This window comes from Hyaloscypha bicolor (genome assembly GCF_002865645.1).
Source record: "Hyaloscypha bicolor E unplaced genomic scaffold K444scaffold_124, whole genome shotgun sequence".
Lineage (NCBI taxonomy): Eukaryota > Fungi > Ascomycota > Leotiomycetes > Helotiales > Hyaloscyphaceae > Hyaloscypha > Hyaloscypha bicolor.
The window spans coordinates 381,253-395,749 of NW_020194626.1; the positions used below are offsets into that span (position 1 = coordinate 381,253).

The window sequence follows — 14,497 nt, forward strand, 5'->3', positions numbered from 1 at the left end:
CTCTTTAAATTTACTTGAATTTATAACGAATTAATAGAATTTAATACTTTCTTTATTTCCTTATAGCGCTAATTAAGCGCTATCTAAATATAATTCTTAAAAAATCCGAATTAGTAATAGCTCTTTAAAGTAAAGAAGTTAAAGAAGTCATATTTTATAGCCTAGAGATAAGCTTAAGAAAGCCTAGAAATTTAGCGAATAAGTCCCTAAAACCAGCAGTAAGAGCCACCTATAAGCCCCTAATTTACAGGGCGTTATAGGGCTTGAAAACCAGAACTTAATTAATTGGTATATAAACTCTCTTAAATTAAAATTCTATTTTAAGGAATTTTATATTATAAGTTAAGAAGCACGTGACTATATTACTAGGGTTATAATATACTAGCTTATACTTATATTAAAAAAAATCTAAATTAAGAGTTTTAAAGAGCTTAAGTAGCTAATTACAAGTCGTTAATACCCTTGCCCCAATCAACACCCCTCATCGACACCCGAGGGGTCGTTTTACTTTTTCCGATTGAACCAGGCGTAGTCCGCCTCGATTATCGCCCAAGGCAAGGTTTCCATTGAAGCTCTCCAGCGTCGTCTCTGTGTAGCTGCTGCAGTCAATTCCACCTTTTGAGACGCTTTGAAAATTGAGCATATGATTTTTACCGGGACTCAATTAGTACATTATTGTATGACAGGTTATGACATAATATTATGTCACGTGCAAACGTGTTTCGACTTACAAAGGATGGCCACATGTCTGTCCGGGCCGCTTAAATGCTGTGCTATTGCTCTAACTGTCTTAGTAAAGAGAGAATTCTTCTCTCATGTCTTTGTCATGAGGGCAATAGCCTTGTGGATACTATATTCGTCGTATCATCACAACAGTTCAGCTTCTCCATACCATCAAATTCTTCTCTTCGGCATTAGCAAATCTTACTCAGAAAAAAAAAAGAGTTTTGTCAACAGCCGTCCCCTGACGTTACACACACCATATATCTGCTTTGAATCGAGCAGTATGTGCCAAGGAAGTTATAAATGGTATGCCTCTGGCTGCGGGCATAGCGGCGGTTATGGTCTACTTAGGTGTGCCCGTCCGAACTGCACGTCCCCGAAGGTGCCAAAAGTATGCGAGACCGGAGTCCGTCGCAAGTGTAGGATTGGTGGCAGTATCCCATACCCTGTGCGAGAAGCTAAAAGCTGAATTTGAACTCGAAAAGGCCAAGTATGACCAACAGCGGGACGAAATCGCCGAGAGAGAGCGCGGTATCTGTAGCGAGGAAGTGACAAACCTCACTCAAGCTCAACGGCTCGATGAGCTCTGCCTGCAACTTACGGATGACTCGTATTACATACGTTTCAGAAAACAGAAAATCAGAGAATAGTCTAAGATGCTTCAGAAGGCAATCTTCAAAGTTCCAATTCAGCTCTACCTCGGTCCATTGAATCGTGAAATCTAGAACAGATTGAAGATCATGTGTAATTTCTTCGAGCTTTATGTCTATCTATTTAAGAACCATCTTATTGGTTTGATTTATCCAGACGCCGAATCAAGATCAAGAATGTTGAGGAAAGTGGAGGAAATGGAGGAGATTCTCGGCACCCAGAACCAACTGTTGGAAGAGCACTTGGGGAGGACCGAAGGAATTGGTCCATAAGTGAGCGCCAACTGGCCGCTAGATCTCTTAGCCCCGGTGGAATATTTCTCACGAACAAAACTTACTTGGCGTAAGTATAAAATAAAGTTAGCTAATGGAAAATAAGCTATCTCTAGGCCATCGAGTCCCATGCTAATAGAAGATCTTCCAAATGAGGACAGCAAATCCTGTTCTATTTGCAAGGAACTCTTCGGCTCTTGTCGAGATGAACAGTTGAGAGAACCGGGACTGCCGGTGAAACTTCCATGCAATCATGTCTTCGGAACTGCTTGCCTGGAGTCATGGTTGACAGAGAAATCGAGCTGTCTTGTCCGCAGATGGAACTATTTCTTGGAGCTGGGCCCACTGGTTAAAATAGCCTCGCCCCGGGCCATCCAAAGTTCCAAACTGCATCTATCAACAAAAGCGTCTTCGCAGCATCTATAGATAGCATTACTAGTGTAACATAAAGTTAATTCGTTTCTCCTCATCTCAACTCCAAGCATCCCTTCTGTGTGACTCGAAATCAAAAAACTGGTGAATCTAATCTCCACGCCTCCTTTCATAGACCTCCCCTGGCTGAGCTGTAAATATCACTTGATGAGACTTCTTCCTCTCTTCTCTAGCAGGAATTACTAATCATATCCTACTTCATGATGGAATTGATCACCAGGATGTGACTATGAACAAATTCGAAGAAACCAAGGCTAAAACAAGTGAAGAGGAAGCAAGAGAGATCTATTGTGGGACTACCATTTCACAATCAAGAAGCTCATGGGCAAGGATCAACTTTGACCGCGGCAAATCTGTGACATTTTCCAAGCATAAGAATCTAGACTCCAGGTTATCTCTCTAAGAAAGAGAAACCAACGCAATGCAAATATGTACAGCCGAGCACCGAAATCGGTCGTGTCGTCTTCTTCCTTGTGATCAATCTACAAATCCCTCGTCCTCTCCTCACTCTCCCTCATCCACTCTTCCAACTTTCCCAAATCTCTCGCTCGGAAGCCACACTTAAACGGCTTCGGATCAGTCGTCAAACTCGTCGCGATGGCATTACACTTCAAGGCATCCAAAATAGGCTCATCCCTCCTGTCCTTCGGGGGATCAATATGGAACGCAGTAATTAACCTAATAAACGCCGTATACAATTCCCGATTCGCAAGATGAGAGCCAGCACACATGCGTGAACCGGCTCCATATGCATAATGCGGGGTTCCTGAGCCTTCAGGATTCTCAAGGTAGCGTTCGATAACGAAGGATTTTGCATCTTTGAAGTGTGATTCATCAAAGTCGGCGGCCCAGGCATTCATGTAGAATGTGGTACCAGCAGGAATGACGGCATCCTCGTACTTGATGTCTTTGATGCTGGTTCTTGGCAGGCAGATAGGGATGACGGTGAAGAATCGAAGGACTTCTCGGACAAATGCCGCCACGTAGGGAACCTTTTCTTCTACGAGACAGCGCTCCCAAGCGTCGCCGTTGGGGTAGACTTCCATTATTTCTTCGTAGGCGCGCTTTTGGATTTCTTGGCCGTGGGGAGAGGAGAGGTAGGCGATGCCCATGATAAGGTTTCCGGGGACGGTGTCAAGACCGGCTGAGACCATGGTTAAGCAGATGGATTTGATTTCATCTGTAAAGAATCAGCTCCAAGTTCGCCCGACTCTGTTGAAGACTTACTCTCGTTCAACTTCGCCTCTGGATCCTTCAGAATGTTGCCCGTGATACATGGCTTGTCCGTTCCCTCAGCAATCTGCTTCTTGAGTTTATTCAACAAAAATGTGAGATATTTATCTCTCCGCTCCCTGAACTCCACAGCTTCAGCATTGGACTTTGGCAGCAGTCTCATCAACGGAATGTAATCTTGCCAGTTGTTGCTGGTAGATCTGAAGTTGCTGATAGCCCGCTCTACATCACAGATTTCCTGCAACAGCTCATCATCAATCTTGCCGTCGATCCTTGATCCATAGTTTAATGTCAACGAGGTGTTCAAGGCGAACCGTTGGAAGTATGCAATAGGATCAATGTCCTTCTTGCCATTCCCACTGTCCCCCAGAAGCTCTTTTATGGAGACATTGGATTCTAGGTCGATGATTGGCATGTAAGTCTGGACTGAAGGTCGGTTGAGTGCCGTTGCTGCAGCCTTCCTTCGTTGTTTACAGGACTCATCCCATGGCGACGTGCCAATAGTGAAACCTTGGGAGCTTGATACAACGGTATGGAAAGTGTGTAATGTTGGCCGCGAGATCAATGCTGACTGATTCGTAATCCACAGATGCCTGACGGAGCCGAAAGTATTCGCAAATATGATCCGCTGTTCTCCGTCAGTTTGTTGCCGGACTTATCCGCTGGGAGGGATATACCCTATTTCCAAGTCGTACTTGAAATACTGGACCGTATTTCTTTGCCAATTGCCCGGCTACCTTGGCATGGCTGCTCCCGAATTGCAGGAGGTTTCCGAAGAGTGGGATACCGGGTATCTCTGGGAGGTTCTTGACCTTCGGGGTGTCTGTTCGGTTTAGGTAGCGGATGAGGAAGAAGATGACTGCGATCAGGGCGATGCCAGTGGTTTGGTGAGACATGGTTGCAATGGGAATGATCTGAGAGGAAGAAGCAGCGTGAATCAACTTGATATATGTCAGAAGGAGACGAAGTTACACAAGAGGGGTCCTCCTCAATATAGCACATAATCCGCGATTCTGCACCCCTCCTTGGTCAGGTGAAAGGCTCTTGCCAAAATCTAGCTCTCTCCGGATGGGAACATCCGCTGGCTCATCGCCACTTCCCCAGAACAAGGGGCTTTTCCATTCCGCACCTCGGTGGATCGAGAAAACTTGCGGAGCATGGGGTAGAGGCGATGAATGTTCGACGAGGTGGCCATTGACCCAATGCGGAAGACAGGGGTGGGTGCGGAATTGCGCCGCCTCAACCCCGCGTCGCCCCGCCTTTTTTTTCGACCCTTGCTTAACCGTTCCTGGAGCTGTTGATAGCTTCAAACTTTCCATGCACTTCATCAACACCCATTCTACATGCTGCGAACGCTCTCTCGTCCTACCTCCAAGCTTCACCCCAAAAATCCACACTTCGCTATCATACTCAGAACCTTCACCATGGCACCCCTCAAATCCTGGCTTTCCATCCCTCAAGACAGCCATTTCTCCCTCGCCAACCTCCCCTTCGGCATCATCACCTCGAAAAACTCGCAGACTGAGAAGAGACCAGCAGTGGCAATCGGCGAGCTCGTCCTCGACCTGCAAGCTTTCGCCCACGGAGACGGGTTCTCCAGCCTTCCATCTCTCAAAGATCACCTCTCCGTCTTCTCGCAACCAACACTCAACGCCTTCGCAGCTCTCGGACAACCAATACACCGCGAAGTGCGCACATACCTCCAAAATATCCTCTCCGATACCACAACCCACCCTCAAATATTGAAGGATAATGTATCTCTACAAAAGACGGCTCTCCTCCCCAAGCACGAAACCAAAACCCACCTCCCTATGCAAATAGGCGACTACACTGACTTCTACGCCGGCGAAAACCACGCCTTCAACGCAGGCTGTCTCTTCCGCGGGCCCGCAAACGCTTTACAGCCAAACTATTTCCACATTCCCATCGGGTACCACGGGCGAGCATCTACCGTCGTCGTCTCCGGGACACCTATCCGTAGGCCGAATGGTCAGCTCCTTCTCGACTCGACCGCCGACCCCAAGATTCCAACCTTTGGCCCAAGTAGGAGGTTGGATATCGAGCTCGAGTTGGGGTGTTTACTGTGTAAAGCCAACCCAATGGGAGAACCTGTTCCAATAGAAGAGGCTGAACAGGCTATCTTCGGCTTCGTCCTAATGAACGACTGGTCAGCACGCGATATCCAAGCATGGGAATACGTGCCCCTGGGGCCCTTCAACGGTAAAAACTTTGGCACCACAATATCTCCTTGGGTAGTGCTCTTCGACGCACTCGATCATTTTCGCGTTGAGAAGTTGAAGAATGAGACGAAGCTGTTGCCGTATCTGGAGGAAGGGCGGCCGGATACGGTGTATGATATTAATCTAGAAGTTGATTTGACGACCCCGGGCCCGGAGGGGAGTACCACGACGATTTCGAGGGGGAGTGGACGGAATTTGGTGTGGAGCTTTGCGCAGATGATAGCGCATCATAGTGTTGGCGGGTGTGCGATGCAGCCTGGCGATTTACTCGGCTCAGGTACCATCAGTACGAAAGATGATTCTGGACTGGGAAGCTTGCTGGAGATGAGTGCGGGTGGCAAGAAGGAGATTATGTTAGCGGGGATGGATGTCAGGAAGTTCTTGAAAGATGGAGATACGATTACTATAAGAGGGGTGTGTGGTGGTGAGCCTGGTGCTCTGGTAGGGTTTGGGGAGTGTGTAGGCACGATTGAGAGCGCGATTGTCTTTTCATGATATGTAAAAGTAATTCCTTGTCATTTTTTCAAAGTGGTGCATGGTTATTCTATCAACAAAGCTCACGGGCTTTTGTCTGGTGTTGTAACTCATACATCTCCAACCACTCCTCGACTCCCACCATAAGCGACATCAAAACAGATCTCTCAACTGTCGATACAACTCCTCATCGCCACCAAAAACATTGCTTCCAATGCCCGCCAACGCATCACCATCCGGAATCTGCACATACGTGCCTCCATTTCCATTCATGCCCTGCCCAACGCTCCCCAGCGCCGCCTCAAAAAGATTCGTCATCTCATGACTCATCTGAAACCCATTCATCGGACTATTCCCACTGCCCAGCCCTCCACCATTAACGCCTTCCCCTCCAAACGGATGACCCAATCCAATATCATGCCCCGCGAGACCCGCCATCGCCAGGGCTGCGGAAGAGTGCGGGTCCTCGGCACTCATGCCATGGCTATTACTGGACACGTCAGGCGAAAGGCCGAGCTTCGGACCAACTTCCTTCAAGCCTTTGATGGTCTTCCACAGGCGTTTGCTGACGAAGGATTTCGTGCTGAAGCCTTTGACGAGGTCGAGCGCCATATAAAACTCCTCGCGGCAGATGGAGCTGAACTGCACGGGTGCGTGGCAGCTGGCGAGGAAGATGACGGCGAGTGCGGAGATCAGGAAATAGTTGAAGCAAACTTGTTGTACGCGGTAGATGTCCGTGGTTTGGTTGAGGTGTGTGAGGACCTGGATGGTGTCTTTCGCGAGTTCGACGACTTGGCTTGCGTTGCCAGGGTTCTCTTGGATTGAGGATGCGCTGTGTAGGACAGGGCGGTAGATTAGGATGCGCATTTGGTTGGCGCGCAGGTAGAGCAGTATTTTGAGTCGGTGGATGGCTCGTGAGGAAGTTTGTGGTGCTGAAGATTCAACAGCGAGCTGGAGTTCTCGGGGGATGGTCTTATGCCATTGGAGGATCTGGTAGTCGAGATAGCCAATCTCCTGCGAGTTTAGAGTTGGGCTTGGTAGCGGCGAGAAGGAGCAGACAGATTGCCAGACTTTGGATCCAATTCGGCTGTAAGAAATCATTACGTTGAGGTACGGAATGGTTAAATCCTGCAGATGCATCAATATCTAACAACGTTGAAAATGTGATTTGAAGACTTACTGGCTCAGGCAAGTTCGGATCGATGTCGGCATCTTGTAATGCAAAAGGCATGCCTGTACCGAAAGACCATCTCCTGTCTAGAACGTATATTGACCAGAACAGCTTGATGGCATTGGAACGTTCCTCCTCATCCGTAACTACCCTGAATAGCGAGTCTCGCCGGTGCAAGCCAAGCTCGATACACATTCGAGCAACTTGGCCAATGATCCGCCACGCCAATGCTTCTTCATCGCAATGGAAATGGTACATTGACTATAAAAATTGATCAGTATGTTGGTAATGCGAGTTGCCGAAGAAACATGAGCATGAATACGCTGGAACGAGATGGAAACTTTCCAACTGTCATATAAAGGAAACCAAAAGATCCGGGAGCTATGCTCCTGCTTGAGTCCTTTCAAAATCCTTTGTATCCGCTTTCGAAACCGACAACGTTTCCGTTTTGGACGTCCAACCGAGGTCCAGTTTTTCAAAACTGTTGTATGTACTCAAATAAGGACTTCTCTGCAAAAACAAAGCCTTCCTGGTCTAGTGGTTATGATGCCCTCCGCCATTTCAACGCGCTAACAACTCACGGGTTGTTGAGGGAGACTCTGGTTCGAATCCGGAGGAGGGCATAAAGCGCAAGTACCTTCGCGAATCGCCATGTCGGAACTTGCGCTTTTCCTTTTGGACAATGAAATAAAGTTTCGGGTTTGACAGGTTTTGTGCTGTGCAGAAGTACGAATTTTTTGACCTACCACAACAACAAGCAGCGGCAGACTTTTCACCTCAATTGCCTCGCCATGCAAGATTCGATCTGCCGCCTCCCTAACACTTTCAAACAAGCGGTAACCAATCTCGCTCTGGCCATTCCCCTCTACCACGGCGGCACAAGCAAGCACCATCTTCAGCACCAGTGACTGCTCGTCGTAGACCCCTTTCCCCGGGGTATTAGGGTTCGCTAGGTTAGTCCGGAGAGCGGCATCTATGAAATCGAAAAGATTTGTTCCATGGATGATGATTTGCTCAATGTTTACCACAGGGTACATGAGCCCCATTTCCTCTTCATACACACGACAGAGCCGCACCATCTCCTCTTTGTTCAATGCCCATATGGGATCACGATCTGGGCTACCGTTGAGGATGGCTGAGGTTGGTGGCTGTATGCTCCGTGGAGAAGCAATTGGAGTTGCATCCTGTGTTACAACTCCTTCATCAACCAGACCTCGATATCCCATATTATGCAGCGTGTTCTTCGCAACATCGAGACTGAAAGCCGAGCTGGTCGGTCCTCGGAATGATGGATGCTTAGGAGCTGGTCGATACCGATTTGCTGGGGAGATCGGTGGAGGTTGGGAGACAGATACAGAACCCTCGGAAGGAGGAGGATAGCTCATAGCATCTGCGCCAGCGCGCAAAGCATTGAGGTTCGCGTACAAATTGTCGACTTGTTCCTGGAGGGAAGCAAGGTGTGCATTCATCTGCTTAAATTCCTCGGACTCCTTGAATCCATTTGAGCAGCAATTCGGCGCATACTGACAGTCGAGGTTGAGGTTTCCGCATCTTTGGCATGGGGTGTTTCCATTGCATTTGATCTTGCGCCGCTTGCATTCGTTACTGGATTCAGAGTCAGTTTTGGACATCTGATCAATTGGCAGATATACCATGCAATAGAGATGTATCTGTTTCTCTTTGCTCTTGTATGTGTATTTCCGTTGGCATCAGTTTCGTCGTTTTTCCTCTTCTTTCCGCTCCCAGGACCGGTATCCGCGGGACTCTCCGCACTCGAGGATTGTCGCTGGCTGTTCATGCTGCCGGACACCGCAATAGGAGATATTGGAACTATTGGGGTATCGACTAGGTAATTGAGATCTGTAACTTGATCTTCAAGAATGTTCATAGTCACACATAACGGAAGATGTTTGTTCTGTGGCATAGTGGAAACCTCTCGGTCTGGAAATCCGCGAGGTTGAGATGCGGGGATCTTTGGCACCATGCCTATTAGGGCATCGCGCAATCCCTGGGATTTTTGTCTTGATCACGTGGAACATTGACTTCCCTGGCGATTGAAGCTGGAGACATTGATTAACGTTTGGGGGTCTAGGAGACAATGAATATTGGCAAGCCTGCAGGTGGTGCCTTTCTTCTTCCGTCCCAGAAGTTGACAAGCTTTGATAACGGTTATGAACCTCACTTTAATACCCCATCTTTTAGAGAAGAGAGAACTTGACAAGAGAGCTTTGTTCAAAAAGTAGCTTTATTGAAGATCTCCCCATAGCTTGCAACAGAGCGACTTCAGCTCCTTCGGTCACTGGCCTCTGGGCCTTCCCACAAGCAAAGTCCCACCGACCCCATGGATCAATTCCTAAGTCGTCATCTCTTACTTCTGCTTCGGCTTTGGTCTCGGTTTATCCTTTGAACCTGCAGTCCCTGAATCCATATGTGCCAAAGCTCTCTCCATCTCACTATCACCAACAATGCCGAACGTCAGACGCCAGGTTCGGGTAGGGTGGAGGATGATGTTTCTCGGGTGCCAAGGAGCGTATTTCTCCGCTGCCTTTCTTGCTTTCAAACGGTCTCCGAACTCGTCGAGTTCGTCTTTCCAATCCTTCTCGGGATTCATGATTGTTCGTTGGAAAGTTTAATGTTGGTTGTCTGAAAAATGGGAAGATGGAAAGATGTTTGGAATGAATGTTACCCAGCGGGAGGTCGCTGAGTTGAGAGATCAGGAAGCTCGGGGTCCGAATATGGGGAACTCGTTAGTATATGTATGTTGTTCCGTTCCGCGTATAGGCGAACAAGATCGCTCCTAGCGAGGTGCATAAATACGCATGCACGTCTGCGTGTCCAGACACCTTGCTCGTCGTCACGTCATATTTGCATGAAGCAAGCGTGCAAGGACTCGAGATTGGCTGGAAATCACACAAAATTGCTCTAAATCTCTCTAGCTTGGAGATCAGGCAGAAATCGAGCGGCCTTGGAGTTGAGAGGTAGTGCTGTTGCGTCTGAATAATAGCTTGGCTATTGCTGACCCCACTTTCGAAGAGGTCAACTCAGCCACAAGTTCTATTCGTCGACTTCTTGGTTATCTCTGCTAGCTGTCCTTTCAGCTCTATCCATCTCGGTCTTATGGCCTCGGAACCCCGTCAGAAGTCCCAAGTCGTAGGTAGCTTTCAAACTTCCAGCAACAACAAAAGTCACCCAAAATCGTCCTGATTGAGCTAGTACGCCTGTGATAACGGGGCCGCAACTCTGGCTGAAGGTTCTAACAACAGATATGAATCCCATGACTGCTGTCCTCTCGCCAGGCTGTACAACTACCGAAAGGAATGCGGCTTTAGGTGCGATATCCATAGAAGCGAGCGATGAGCGTAGGAGCAGAAAGAAGATGGCACCAGAGAGGGATGACGGAATTGGAATGAGGCAAAGAGCGATGGCGGATGGAAGATGAGTGAAGACCATGGTTCTGATGAGACCGATGCGTCGAGAGAGCGAGACAGCGACCAGAGATGAGACCGAGGAGAGAATACCAGCGATGAAAAAGAGGGTCCCTAAATCGCCTTCATGTAGCTTGAATTTGAGGTTGAAGAAGTAGGTGACCAGGGAGCTGGATCACTGTTAGCAAAATTTTCTCAAGAAATACCAGAAAGGGGAGACTTACGCGGGCACAAGACCAGATGCTAGAGAATCCAGAGCAAATAACAAGCAAAGCTTGAGGAGAACAATTCGGCTCTCCTTGCTGATCTTTGGCAGTAACGATCTCTTCTCCTTAACAGTCATCTCGTGGTTGGAATCAGTGTCACCTCTCGAGATCAATGACTCCGACTCGTCATCCGAATCTTTCTGCTCTTCATGACCATGAAGTTCAACCCTCGAACTTAGCATACAGGTCAATAGCAAGTTCAAAAATCCAAGTCCAGCGTAGGCCAGAAACACTGCCTGATAAGACCTTACTGGACTCCACCTCTCCCGGCTCTGCAATTTTTGAACAACCCAGCCGGTAGCTAATTTCCCCAAGGCGTTTCCTCCTGAGCCGATGACCACATACCAAGCAAAGATATCACTTCTGATCTCTGGCTTGGTGAGATGAGCCAGGGTAGACTCCTCAATGGCGCTGAAAGGGCCAATTTCTCTCCCGCTATGATAGTCACACCATTAATTTCAGACATAAATAAAGATCAGACGAACAGGAGCATACTTCGGACTGATAACACCAAAAACACTCGCAGCAAGCAAACACCAGAAGTTCCCTGTAACAGCGAACACGACACCACTCATCACCATCAACATGGCTCCTCCACCAAGCACAATCTTCCGCCCAACGCCATCGGCAAGTAACGTAAGCGCGAAACTTATCACATCTCCGACGAGCGTCAGTGACATGAACAACCCAATCTGGGCATCGGAGATAGAAATAGCGTGTAGGTACAGAGCGAGAACGATCGTGGAACCTCCGAAGGCAAAAAATCGGATGAACCGCTGTAGGATCAGGATCTTAGTGTCGCGGGACGAGTTGTGAAGAGAGTGGAGACCCAACTCGCGGAGGATGTGGAGGAGTGCCATCTTGGAGAAGTGGGGTGATGTGTGTGAGCTATCTTGCTGTTACGAGTATTGTGAAGAGAAGAAGGTAAACGAGAGGCTGAAGACATTCAGAGACCTGAATTCGAGCTTTCTCGAGCTTTCTCGAGGTATTATTTATTCTCAGCTTCCGGTGGAAATTGCGAGATTATTGGTGTTCCAGGTTCTGGGCTCCTTGGCCGTCTTTGGCGGCGGAAGGCGCTGATTAGGGTGTTCTGGACCAATCGGATAGGGCCTCGATGTCGCGCTGAATCACTGGAGTCCGGCCCCCAAGATACATAACCTCAGATCGAAGGCGAGAAAGGAGCTGAGGGGGATCCGGAACATGAGAGACGAGAAACACAAACTGGGATTTGATATTAGATTTACACTTCCAGAATCTATACTGGACCTTGGGAAACCAAACGCTTGTTTGTGTGATTCAGATGTGTAGGTTTACGCTCCGGCGGGGTGGAACACTGATCAATTCAGCCAATTGCCAAGATGTGTATTCCACCTGATTGGATGCATAGACAATCCCAACACTGCAGGCTAAGAATACATATCTCCCTCCAATAACGACGATCCCAACCTTCTCCTTTCTTCATGAAAAGCCCTGTTCTCGCGGATGGTATCGGAGAGATTACGGCCTGTATGCCCCTCCAAACCCAGATGTGTATTCCAACCGGTTTGAAAGAATAGAGTGTCTCAACTCTGCAGGCTACAGTAAAAATATCTTTCTCCAATCACCACGTTTCGAGACGGGAGTCAAACTTCTTGTTCAATCTGATGATTTCCGATAGACGAAGGTTGGTATACCTTTCCCCCTTTGAGCATTTTCTGAAGAAAGGCTCTTCTTCCCGCCCACATTCAATCTTCAGAGGAAGCCAAGTCCTTGACTTCTTGCCACTTCCAGTGTCTTGATACCTGATCGTCGGGGGTCTGCAATTTCGAGGCGCAGAGCATCTGCACCTTTCGAAAGACCATCTGCAAAGTCCCAACCACACCCAGATGTCTGCCAATATTGTAGATATCCAATACTTGTAAGCTGGCTGCGAGACGTCGGGTATGATGTCGATGCTTTGCAATCTCGGAGGCCTTTCGAAAACGGAGCCAGAAGAGACTGGAGAGGATGAGGGCTGGGTCGCACTTGTACATCCTCGAGAGATGTGCGACATCTATGCGAATGTGTTGGACGTTCTCCAGTAATGTTCTATTGCTCTAAGCGCTGTTTATTTGAAGCCAGGTCTGGTCGGCGCAGTCTCGTAGAGGGCGGTCCCCACCCATGATGAACGAGCCTATATCTCTGTTTCTCGCCAGAAATGTGAGGTCGATTAGGAATACTGTGGTACGAGGATCGAAGATGCCACACGTGACAGAAGGCCCTCGAAGCAAGTTATTTCTTGCTTTGATCCAGCATTTGAAGCCGTCATAGAATGTTTTATTGGTCCTGGAAAGTGACTTGAAAATGTTGGAGTTACAGAATCCGTCTAGGTTCTTGTCGTCCCCCAGATCGACAAGGCGATCTTTGAGTGCTAGTAATTCGTTGAATATCAAGTCTTTGATTTCCTGGGGAAGGAGGAGAGACGAAGTGGCTGCCAGAACGTTGGTGGTACTCGCGGTTGGAGGCATATTGACTTTGAAGAGAGCGCAGCAGTGGAGATCTGGGGGAGTACGTGGGTTGGCAATGAGTCCAGAATTGATGGAGTGCTGTGCAGTGCCATGGAGAATATGATGGGTGCAAAGAGTGACGTTGTAATTATTTTGATGATGGGGACCGGAGAGAGCGAGAAGATAAAAGGTGTCTTGAGCTTAGAGAATGAAAGGGAAGGAACGAGTAGGTGAAGCGTCTTGATTCTGAGAGAAAAGGGGCAGGGGCTAGCGACACCCTCCTACCTCTCCAGCACTCGCTGAATATAGCCCTCGTGCTTAAATACAATCCAAGCGAATATTGCGTTGAAAAAGGCAAATTAATCCCCTTGGAGCTCTTGGAGTTTGGCGTAATGACTGCCAATACAGATATCAAGGAGACACTTGGACGACAACCGGATTTTATATTCCAGGGAATCGCCGAACAAGAGCGCTTACAATATGTTGGCGATTTCTTTCGAAAAAGAGACGTCGAATTTCTAAAATGAATGTCTCAACAAGTCGGTGTAAGTCAGGCAGAGGGACAACGGAGAGTAAATCACAAAATGACAAGGAGAAAGTCGACCTGAAGCACAGATGGACTGATCGTAAATAGAACGGGAAATCTCAATAATCGTTCTAGCCTCTTGCTGTTGTGAAAAAATTGAAATGAGGCGTGAAAAGGATGAATCATTGAAACGGTGAGGCTCCCGGAGCTAACAAGAGACAAAAGCCAAACTACTTTCCATTTGCAAAGACCCTCTGGGAGAGAACACGCGATTCAAGGAAACTCTCCACCTCACACTTGTGAGAAGACATTTCGATACTAGGGGCCGCATAAGCAGGGGCAAATGCAAAGAGTAAAAGCCAGATTTTCTTTCTTTAAGAGAGTATATTGCGATCTTGGGGGAGGGAGGGGGGGAGGGGGAGTCCCGCGCGCCCCCCGAAGCCCTCCCTAAGGAAAGGAAGAAGTAGAAAAAGGCAAAAGGAGTCTTTAATCTTGGGGGGAGAACCCCCTAGCCTTTTCCCCCATCCCCTTCCTCCCTTAAGCCTCTGCGAGGTTTTTGGTTTTACAGATCATGTGAAAGGTAAATTACCTGTCACGTGAATATTGTGGCACACCGCCC

The 14,497-nt window shown here is 48.1% G+C and overlaps 6 protein-coding genes and 1 non-coding gene across 7 annotated transcripts; 3 read left to right on the forward strand and 4 right to left on the reverse strand.

The window, feature by feature from the left end:
* The first annotated feature begins 753 nt into the window (after positions 1–753).
* K444DRAFT_76892 (uncharacterized protein) lies at positions 754–1,426 on the forward strand. The gene has a single exon (XM_024888695.1). The coding sequence runs from the start codon at positions 827–829 to the stop codon at positions 1,190–1,192; it is 366 nt and encodes a 121-aa protein (XP_024732595.1). The 5' UTR covers positions 754–826; the 3' UTR covers positions 1,193–1,426.
* Positions 1,427–2,560: 1,134 nt separating this feature from the next.
* Positions 2,561–4,207, reverse strand: K444DRAFT_645408 (cytochrome P450 phenylacetate 2-hydroxylase-like protein; the record flags this gene model as incomplete). The annotated part of the gene is made up of 3 exons (XM_024885083.1): positions 2,561–3,258; positions 3,306–3,939; positions 3,989–4,207. 3 exons carry the CDS (start codon positions 4,205–4,207, stop codon positions 2,561–2,563), a joined length of 1,551 nt encoding a protein of 516 aa, XP_024732596.1.
* A 528-nt stretch (positions 4,208–4,735) lies between these two features.
* On the forward strand, positions 4,736–6,046 carry K444DRAFT_645409 (Fumarylacetoacetase; the record flags this gene model as incomplete). The annotated part of the gene is made up of 1 exon (XM_024885084.1): positions 4,736–6,046. One exon carries the CDS (start codon positions 4,736–4,738, stop codon positions 6,044–6,046), a length of 1,311 nt encoding a protein of 436 aa, XP_024732597.1.
* Positions 6,047–6,112: 66 nt separating this feature from the next.
* On the reverse strand, positions 6,113–7,609 carry K444DRAFT_76933 (uncharacterized protein). The gene is made up of 2 exons (XM_024888696.1): positions 7,206–7,609; positions 6,113–7,153 (listed from the first exon to the last, which is right to left on the reverse strand). The coding sequence occupies exons 1-2, from the start codon at positions 7,452–7,454 to the stop codon at positions 6,179–6,181; spliced, it is 1,224 nt and encodes a 407-aa protein (XP_024732598.1). The 5' UTR covers positions 7,455–7,609; the 3' UTR covers positions 6,113–6,178.
* Positions 7,610–7,719: 110 nt separating this feature from the next.
* On the forward strand, positions 7,720–7,819 carry K444DRAFT_t30. The gene has a single exon. It is a non-coding gene; the product is annotated as a tRNA-OTHER (tRNA).
* Positions 7,766–9,084, reverse strand: K444DRAFT_537134 (uncharacterized protein; the record flags this gene model as incomplete). The annotated part of the gene is made up of 2 exons (XM_024875443.1): positions 7,766–8,801; positions 8,849–9,084. The coding sequence occupies 2 exons, from the start codon at positions 9,082–9,084 to the stop codon at positions 7,766–7,768; spliced, it is 1,272 nt and encodes a 423-aa protein (XP_024732599.1).
* A 1,166-nt stretch (positions 9,085–10,250) lies between these two features.
* Positions 10,251–11,747, reverse strand: K444DRAFT_537158 (MFS general substrate transporter; the record flags this gene model as incomplete). The annotated part of the gene is made up of 3 exons (XM_024875446.1): positions 10,251–10,791; positions 10,846–11,322; positions 11,383–11,747. 3 exons carry the CDS (start codon positions 11,745–11,747, stop codon positions 10,251–10,253), a joined length of 1,383 nt encoding a protein of 460 aa, XP_024732600.1.
* Positions 11,748–14,497: the final 2,750 nt, after the last annotated feature.

Excerpts from the sequence above, each read along its gene's own strand:
- K444DRAFT_76892 (XM_024888695.1), top strand. The coding sequence starts at position 827 with ATGAGGGCAATAGCCTTGTGGATACTATATTCGTCGTATCATCACAAC.
- K444DRAFT_76933 (XM_024888696.1), bottom strand. The coding sequence starts at position 7,454 with ATGTACCATTTCCATTGCGATGAAGAAGCATTGGCGTGGCGGATCATT. Across the intron at positions 7,154-7,205 it reads ATCCGAACTTGCCTGAGCCA|GATTTAACCATTCCGTACCT; the intron begins GTAAGTCTTCAA and ends ATGCATCTGCAG.